The 10,297-nt window shown below is 32.2% G+C and overlaps 1 protein-coding gene across 1 annotated transcript; it reads right to left on the bottom strand.

Moving 5' to 3' along the window:
* Positions 1 to 540: 540 nt before the first annotated feature.
* LOC147390429 (uncharacterized) lies at positions 541 to 2,924 on the bottom strand. The gene is made up of 3 exons (XM_086457435.1): positions 2,556 to 2,924; positions 1,024 to 1,077; positions 541 to 927 (listed from the first exon to the last, which is right to left on the bottom strand). Exons 1-3 carry the CDS (start codon positions 2,810 to 2,812, stop codon positions 918 to 920), a joined length of 321 nt encoding a protein of 106 aa, XP_086313561.1. The 5' UTR covers positions 2,813 to 2,924; the 3' UTR covers positions 541 to 917.
* Positions 2,925 to 10,297: the final 7,373 nt, after the last annotated feature.

Raw genomic sequence — 10,297 nt, forward strand, 5'->3', positions numbered from 1 at the left:
AGTCGGAAAGTCCGCATTCACACCGTTGTTTTTGTTACTCGTTTCTGAAGAGTTTGACATTGTTGGAATTGATTTAGCTGAAATCATTTCCATGTCTTCCGAGGATAGAGGGGTTGGTTGTAAGGCAAGCTGTTGTAGTTGTAAAAGCTATGCAACCAAGCACCGAGTGAGAATTACTAACTGTTGAACAATATAATAGTATTTCATGTACTTGTTAACTAACACTCACTTTCTCGTCCAACTCAGTGGAGATGCGCTGGAGAGTGGTAATCTCAGCCTTTATATCCGAGTGAGAAGGATCAGATTCGGAACCCTTCAGTTCGTCCATGACCCCAGCAGCCAAGCGTTACAAACTGATAGAGCTTTCTCGCAATAAGTAATGGCCTTTTCAGGCTTTATGCCAACCTCCATTGCCATACATATCCTAAAATATCTGAGATTTGGGTAAAGGTTGTCATCAAGAAATTTTTTTTTGGGAAAAATGAATACAATTATTACTACATAAAGAATTTGACAATAAACAGATTAACTCGGATACAGTTCAACCATGTGTAGACTGTCAGGTTCGAGCCGATGGTGCTCCCGAATGGATAATGAGTCATGATGATCCCTTAACAATCTCTTAATGTCCTTTGCAGGATACACAACAAATTAAGCAACCAACTTAGATATGAGAGTTCCTTCCAGGACAAAGCAATACAAATGAACCTGTTCCTGAAGCAAGGTCCCCCAGGGCTGCATAGATGTCTCTTCTCTGCATTGTGTCTCTCGAGTACATGCAAACCATTTCACTCGTTGTTTCAGTCACTTTTTTTGCTCTATCTACGTCTGACATGCTGTCAGATCCTTCGCCCACTTTACTTCCCGCATCATCATCTTTTACCTTATCTTCAACATCATCTTCTACCTTATCTACCTCAGTAGCATCTATCCCACCCCCCCAAGAAAAAAAAAAAAAAGTTAGAGCTCATTTGGTTTAGAAGTGAAAATAATAAATATGCCAACCACGATATAGATACATACCCACGAAGAACTTTACCAAGATATTCTGGAGAAAGATTACCAGAGCTTCCAGTTCTGTGCAAATACAATTGCATGATTAATGACCGAAGCCCTTTCAATAACCCCAGACGAGAAAACGGTGCAATATGTCTATATGATTAATGAGAAATAGCATTTTTGGATTCTAATTTTATTAAATAAAATATCTAAGCATTATAATTTAACAAAAGAAAAATTCAATAAATAAAGAACAGGGCATGCTAAGGTCAGAGAAAGAATTTCGACCAAGTTTCAACATCAAACTTAATCGCAATTGAGAAAGACAAACAAGAATCTTCAGTGAAGCATGCTTTAAGACATATAAATTATACATATATTTGCAACAATACACATTTACTTAATCAAGAAAGAAAAATGTTCCTCGATTGAAAACTATATCTCTACCAAAACACAAAATACTTCATTGGGGAAACAAATCTTGCATCAAATTTCATAGAAACAATTCAAAATTTTAATACCAAATGAAAGAGTAGAGACCCAAGAAATGAAAATACTTTGCGACGATCAAGCTCAAGAAATTTCAAAACTAATTATAAAAAACAAAACGTGTGAAATTTAAATAGAAAATCAGAAACAATAAACTCTAACATGTATTCAACAACACGACATTCTTGGAAAGACAAACAAGAAACTTGAGTGAAGTATGTTTTAAAACATATATGTTGATGTATGTGGCTCATATTGAGTGGAATATGTATATAAAGAATATAGGCAGATGCCGGAGTGGAGAGAGGAGAGTTTTGAGTTCTTTTTTCTGCTCGGAATGCATAACGTATCGAACGATGGCATCTATTAAAAACATATGTTTGCCAGAGACGAATTTTGTAGGTTGGGGGTGCGGGGGCAACGACCCCGCGGTATGGTACAAGGGTATTATTGAAATTTTCTAATACCTACGGTATGACTAGGGTTTATTATAAATTCTTATTATGTAACTCTAATTTGACATATAGTGAAATTCAGTTTCTCGTTTTTGTGGATGTAAGTACATCGCTGAACCACGTTAAATCTTTGTGTTTATTTTTATTTTTTTCTTGTTTTTCTCTTTCGTATTATTCATCAAAATTGCCGCACGTAGTATAACAATATATAAAGCATAAATATTGGAAATAACAATTAAATTAACAGTTTTAATGCTTAGTATGATTAAAAACAATTACAAACAAAATTATATACATTTTAATCACAATTGAGAAAGACAAACAAGACTTTGATTGAAGCACACTTTAAAACATATAAAGTATAAAAATTGGAAATCAACTCAAAGACACTAGTTATGATTAAAAACAATTACAAACAAAATTATGCACATTTTAAATAATGTGCATTTCTTTAATCAAAGAAGTAAAATGTTCATAGATTGACAGAAGAATTCATTTGGGAAACCAATCTCGCATCAAATTTCATAGAAACAATCTGAACATCAAAATTTCAATATCAAATGAAAGAGTAGAAACCAAAGAAATAGAAAATCAGATACAATAAACTCTTACTTGTATTCAATGGCACGACCGAAGCAATAAATAGCTTCAGCAAAATTCTTGGCTTTCAGGGCATTCGATCCTCTGTCCATCAACTCTGTGTAATCCTCTAGGTTTTTGATGCAATCTGCTTGATTGACAGAACGGCTATTGCGAGAATCTGAGCCAACACTCTCATTCCTCGAGATTCTCTGTCCTTCATTGGAGAGCGGGATTCTTTTGCCTTCCACAGGAACCTGAGATGAAGTGTTCCCATGAGAAGAAGACATGGCTAACGAACTCTTGAGGTTCTGTTCCTTGAAGTTTTGAAAATCACTTTAATGGCAGAAAAGAAGGAAAAAAAAACCAAAAACTAACAACACTTCTCTTTGATTAGTTTCAACTTGGACGTTTGATTGGAGAAATATATAATAGAAAAGAAAATGGAGAAAATTTATAACGTCTACACTAACTTACATAAAACGGTTAGAACCATTATTTTTTATTAACAGCTTTTTCGAACAGAATTACGAAAATACCACTGTACGTACGAAGCCCTTCTTGAAATCGTTCCTTCATGGGAAAGGTTGAGAAGAAGTACGGATAACATATAGAGAGTCAAGTGTGCCACATACCTCTTATGTTCATCACCACCGTTCAGGGCAAGTCGGCCACATGAATTGGAACCATTTCTGCATGAAATGTCATAAACAATGACCAAACAAGAACATCTCCAACACTTTCTAAAAATTTTACAGACATATAGATCTAAAAAGAATAAAAGAAAGCTAGAGGGGTTATAGTCGACAAAGGCCAAACAAAAAAAAGATTTTCAACACTCACTTTGAGCAAAAATGTAGTGAAAATGAAGGGTACATATAGGCCAAAAGAGAAAGACTTACCATTTAAAGTCACATTAATTTCTATAGGAATCTTGCTTAATTTAGTAAATTTTTAAATATCAAATTTTACAGGCAGCATTCCCATATCTTGATGGTCCATTTTGATAGGCCGAAGATGAGTTGTCAACTTTATCCACTGTGGTTGGCAAGTTACACCTAACTTTATACCATATTGGGTTGATCAAACAATAAATCAATATGATTACAAAAAGGGATCATCTAATCCTTAAGGAACGATCGCCTTGAATATGTCAAATGGAATGATCAACAACATTGAAAGTCGATCATCGAGATAACAAATTTATTTGCATTTCGTCATGTGTTTATTTAGCCCTTACAATTATGAACATTCCACTTGATCTAAATATTGCTTCATGAACCCGATCAATTATACAATGTTAAGGAATGATCAACAACATTGAATGTCGATCATCAAGATAATAATTTACTGTGCATTCCATCACGTGTTTATTTAGTTCTCGACATTACGAACATTCAACTTTATTTAAATATTCCTTAACGAACCCACTCGAGGATGCAATGTTTCAAATGGAATGATGAACAACATTGAATGTCAATCATTATGAGATAACGATGTACTGTGCATTTCGTTATGTGTTTATTTAGCTCTTGCGGTTATTAACATTCCACTTTTTGTAAATATTGCTTAACAAACTCACTTGATGATATATGCAACGTTTTAAATGGACTGATCAACAACATTGAATGTTGATCATTGTGAGATAGCGATCTATTGTGCATTTCATTACGTGTTTATTTAGCTCATGCAGTTACAAATATTCCTCTTTATCTAAGTGTTGTTTAAAGAACCAATTCGATGGTGCAAGCATCTAGCATGCAAGCTTTATAGCTAAATTCGACACAGAGAATGAATAATGAATTTCCAGAGCTCCTACTAAACTTATAATATTTATGATTGTGTAAAGAGTATTTTCTTTCTAGAAATTAATATAATGATATTTATAAGGTAGACTTTATTATCAGAAAGTGTTTGAACAGGCACACTACCAAAATGTAAAAAATAAAATAAATAAAATAAAAAATAAAAAAATAGCTGGTTAATAGTTTTGGAGTTGTGGGTTATCATGATAGTATAACATTAGGATTTTCCTACCTTGGTGGAAAAAAACCATTTTCTTGGGGCTTGGGTGTGAGAATATTAATTTTGTCAAGATGAGAAAAATATTCCCAAGAAGAATGATTTTCTTGTAGATCGCTAACGCAAAGTGAAACAATAGAAGGATAAGAAAAATCTGGTACAGTGTTCACTAGAAAAGAACTCTCAAAGAAATTTTTATAAAATTGAAGATAACTTCTGCATTATAGTTATAGTCCTTTTTATAGAAAATGAATTCTAATCCTAGTAAAACATGAAAATAGCAAAATACAACAAAAACTACTAAAAATAGTATAAATGAATTGAACGTGAAAATAAAAACTACTTAACCCAAAAAGTAAAGTAGAATTGACGGTGGGTGATACTGTCTACTATGACTAAAGTTAATAATAAAATGAAGCAGAATGCAAAAGTATCATTAAAATGTAAATCGTGGGAGACATTTCTGACACACAACCACATTAGATATGTCCCCTATGATGTATATTTCAATGATACTCCAGCACGACTCTAAAATGAAAGTTTCCTAAAATAAATTTTTTTTACCTAAAATATGGTAAATGGAGCTATGGGGCTGAAAATAAAAAAGCCAATAACATTGCTTGGATCTGGAAGTGGGTTTTTGAGGATAATTCTAAAAGAGATATTTGATTGAGCTAATTATTGATGATGATTCATCAAACAATTCAGCTTTATATCTGTAAAGTTAAGATTGTACGATAATCAATATTCAAAAACCAAAAAAAAATGTGCTTTCCAAATCTCGAAGAAGGTGTATTGAAGATTTATACTGGTGGTTGGAGGGAGCCTTGGCTTTGTGGGTATAGATCACTGTAGGAAGGACCCGGGAGATCACTGTAAATTTTTGAGAATAATTCAGAAGATTTGTAGCATTCATTGAGATAAAGGACTCGGGAGCAATCAATTGACCAAGACTCAAGTCCTGTGGGCCCAGGTTGACTAGGGAGACGTAGTTAAGGTAGTGAATCAAACCTCAAAAATTGTATTGAAGATTGACGATTGAATATCATTCATATAGAATTAGGATTTTCGATTTATTGTAATTACGAAAAAAATTTTGAAATCCTAAAAACCCTAATCTGGTTTTTATAAATAGGAGACTAGGCTAGAGTAAAAAATCATCTAGAGATTAGAATAATAGTAATTTTCTTTTCTATTTTTGTTTTTACTTTTTGTTAAAGATTTATAATTGAAGAACCTTTGCCGATTTCAAAGTTCAAGAAGCAATAAAGAGGATTCATCTTTCCCTCATCTGTCATCTCTATTTTCTATCATGTTTATTTTATTTTAAAATTCTTGTAATGATTGTCGGTTGAACTCTTTGTTAGATCGATTAAGGAAGTCGGAGCAAGCTTTTATCAATCTTTTTACTATTATCATGATAATGCATGATCATTTTATTGTGATAGTTTTAAGTAAATATCATTGGATTTCATATTGATTGTTTCTCAATTTTGATGGTTCATTTTTTGATAAGTTCAAGATTAACCATGCTTCACAGAGAACAATTAATATCTATCACATAATATTAGTTTAATATATTAATCACATACTTTCAATATCTTTTCTAATATAACTGTTTGATTTTTCGATCCACAAATATTAATTTTATTTAGTGGATCGAGATAATTAGAGGATCATAAAATCATTGATAAAACTTGTGACAGTAGATCTAATTGGTCTATACTTCTCCATAGTATTTTAAGTCTTTACTTTTAGTATTTTCTTTTAGATAATTTCTCTCGAAAATTATTTTTAAATCGTTTGCATAAATTGAATTGGGTTCAAAGTGAAAAGATTACCGGATTAACATTGTCTTTGTGGATTGATCCTTGTTTACCAAGATAGTTTTGTTCTTTTAATTTTATAATCTATAACTTGAACACTTATCAAAGAAACAAAGGCTTAACATGGTTCCACCACATAGAGGTCTTCTTTTTATCGATCCAACTCCAACCACAGTGCTATGATACTAAAATGGGTACATTGGTCCTTAAGAAATGATAATGGGTTGTGATCACATTGTTGAGATATCCATGTGTTGTGCATTTTGTTAGGTACGTGGTTATTTACTTCTCAAAGTCACCGAACATCCCAAGTTATCATAATATTGTTGAAATTACATTGGATCAAGTTTGGCATGGACAAACTATAGTTATCAAATCTTTACTATTATAATGAGGGGGAGGAGTAGAAGTGGTTCAACACCAAAAGTATGACTCATTTTATATTAGTAAACAGGGGGATGCTTCCAACCCTAGTTTACTGAAAAAATCACGTTTCTCAGAATCAACCACAACCACCCATCATCCAACATAGCTAAAAAGGTAAAAAGAAAAAGGGGGGGGGGATTGAAAGGATAATTCTAGTATTTTTATTAAGCTTAGAAAAGATTAAGGTTGATTGTTTTACCCAGAAGGTTTACAATTTGAGTTCGCATAACCTTATTCATTATTTTAAATGATTTTCAACTTTTAGGAACTCATACATATAGGGATAACACATTTTTCGGAAGTGATAAATTTGATCAAATGTAATTTCAGCAATGTTGTGATAACTTGGGATGTCTAGTGACTTTGAGAAGTAAATAACCATGTACCTAACAAAATGCACAACACATGGATATCTCAACAATGTGATCACAACCCATTATCATTTCTTAAGGACCAAAGTGCCCATTTTAGTATCATAGAACTGTGGTTGGAGTTGGATCCATAAAAAGAAGACCTCTATGTGGTGGAACTGTGTTAAGCCTTTGTTTCTTTGATAAGCAAGAACTTCTTTGATAAGAAGTCCTTCCTACAGTGATCTCTACCCACAAAGCCAAGGCTCTATCCAACCACCGATTACGAACCACTAGTATAAATCTTCACTACACCTTCAAGATTTGGAAAGCACATATATATATATATATATATATATATATATATATATATATATATATATATATATATATTATATATATATATATATATATATATATATATATATATATATATATATATATATGTGTGTGTGTGTGTGTGTGTGTGTGTGGTTTTTGAATATTGATTAGCGTACAATCTTAACTTTGCAGATATAAAGTTGAATTGTTTGATGAATCATCATCAATAATTACCTCATCAAATACCCCTTTTAGAATTATCCTCAAAAATCCATTCTTGAATGGAAATGTCGAGATCTTTCAGTTCCAAGCCTATTGGCTTTTTATTTTTAGGCCCAATAACTCCATTTACCGTATTTTAGGTAATTTTTTTTATTTTAGGAAACTTTCATTTTAGAGTCGTGTTGGAGTGTCATTGAAATATACATCATGGGGGAGATTTCTAACGTGGATGTATGTCAGAAATGTCTCCCACGATTTACATTTTAATGTTACTTCTGCATTTTGCTTCATTTTATTTATAACTTTAGTTATAGAAGATAGTATCACCCACTGTCAATTCTACTTTACTTCTAGAGTTAAGTAGTATTTATTTTCATGCGTAACTCATTTTTACTATTTTTAGTAGTTTTTGTTGTATTTTGCTATTTTCATGTTTTACTAGGATTAGAATTCATTTTCTATAAAAAGGACTATAACTACAGTGCAGAACTCATTTTCAATTTTATAAAAATTTCTTTGAGAGTTCTTTTCTGGCGAATACTGTACTAGATTTTTCTTATCCTTCTATTATTTCACGTTGCGTCAGCAATCCACAAGAAAAATCATTCTTCTTGGGAATATTTTTCTCATCTTGACAGAATTAATATTCTCACACCCAAGCCCCAAGAAAATGGTTTTTTTTCCACCAAGGTAGGAAATCCTAATGTTATACTATCATGATAACCCACAACTCCAAAACTATTAACCAACTATTTTTTTTTAATATATATATATATATATATATTAACATTTTGGTAGTGTGCCTATTCAAACACTTTCTGATAATAAAGTCTACCTTATAAATATCATTATATTAATTCTGAAAAAAAAAATACTCTTTACACAATCATAAATATTCTAAGTTTAGTAGGAGCTCTGGAAATTCATTATTCATTCTCTGTGTTGAATTTAGCTAAAAGCTTGCATACTAGATGCTTTCACCATCGAATTGGTTCTTTAAACAACACTTAGATAAAAAGGAATATTTGTTACTGCATGAGCTAAATAAACACGTAATGAAATGCACAATACAGCGCTATCTCACAATGATCAAAATTCAATGTTGTTGATCAGTCCATTTGAAACATTGCATATATCTTCGAGTGAAACAATATTTACATAAAGCAGAATGTTAATAACTGCAAGAGCTAAATAAACACATAACAAAATGCACAGTACATCGTTATCTCATAATGATTGACATTCGATGTTGTTGATCATTCCATTTGAAACATTGCATCCTTGAGTGGGTTTGTTAAGGAATATTTAGATAAAGTTGAATGTTCGTAATATCAAGAACTAAATAAAGACGTGATGGAATGCACAGTAAATTATCATCTCATTCCTTAACATTGTATCATTGATTGGGTTCGTCAAGCAATATCTAGATAAAGTGGAATGTTCGTAATTGTAAGGGTTAAATAAACACATGATGAAATGCAAATAATTTTTATTTTTATTTTTATTTTTATTATTGATAAGCTTGAATTAAAGGGACCCCACCCTGGAAGCACTACTAACGAATGTAATTACAAGTTAAATCTTTCTCTACAATTCTAACTAGATCTTGAGGAACATTGCACCGCTCTTCAATAACAAAAAAATTATCTGAATAGGACCCCAATTTTGCTAAATAATCCGCCGCTCGATTTGTTTCTCTCCAAAAGAATTCAAAGGAACACTCTACAAAGACTTGGACCTATTCAGAAATTTCCAATAGTATTTCACAATACTTCCATGAAGGCTCAATTTCTTGTTTGATGCATTTGAATGAGTATAAGGAATCTGAGGAGATAATGCTTCTTTGCAAACTCTTCAATCTTGCATATCTCAACGCCTCTAAGATAGCCTGAAGTTCGATCTGAATTATATCTTCTACAAACATGTTACTTCATCTTGCAAACATAATTTCTCCCACATAATTCCTACAGATGAACCTGAAACCCGATCCATGCTAAGATTTAGCCCCATCTGTATTGATCTTCACCACGTTCTCCTCTGACATTGCCCAAAAGATATGTTTAATCATTGGTTTGACAACTAAGTAATTGCAGCTTTATTTACTCATAATCTGCACATTAATTTTTTTGGAGTCGACTTCAATAGCTGCCCCATCGAAACAATTCTTCATAGCCTTTCCCACATGTTTCAGCACTATTTCCTTTGGAAATATAAGTTCCGCAAATATTCGTTAGTTTCGTTCCTTCTAGTAGTAGTATATTACCGCACAAAACGCTGAATGTAACATTTGCATCATCTGTTTATATTGAAAACGCACACTATTTATCACTTGAATTTCATCCTCTATTGACCCCATTCCAACTTTGATAATTCCAAACTTCTTCAAGCATTGGATCCAAATCTATTGTGTATATGAGCATCGAAAGAATAAATGGTCATTTGTCTCTTGATGGTTATCACACATTGAGCACCATGACACCCATTTGAAACCTTTCTTATTCAGATTTTCCATTATAGCTAATTTCTTCTGTACAGCTAGCCAACAAATAAAAGAAATTCTTGGAATATGGTTCTTGTTCCAAAAAAATTTCTTCCAACCAACTGAACC

Source organism: Akebia trifoliata, chromosome 11, assembly GCF_017979445.1.
Source record: "Akebia trifoliata isolate Shusen 1 chromosome 11, ASM1797944v1, whole genome shotgun sequence".
NCBI classification, from domain to species: Eukaryota; Viridiplantae; Streptophyta; class Magnoliopsida; order Ranunculales; family Lardizabalaceae; genus Akebia; species Akebia trifoliata.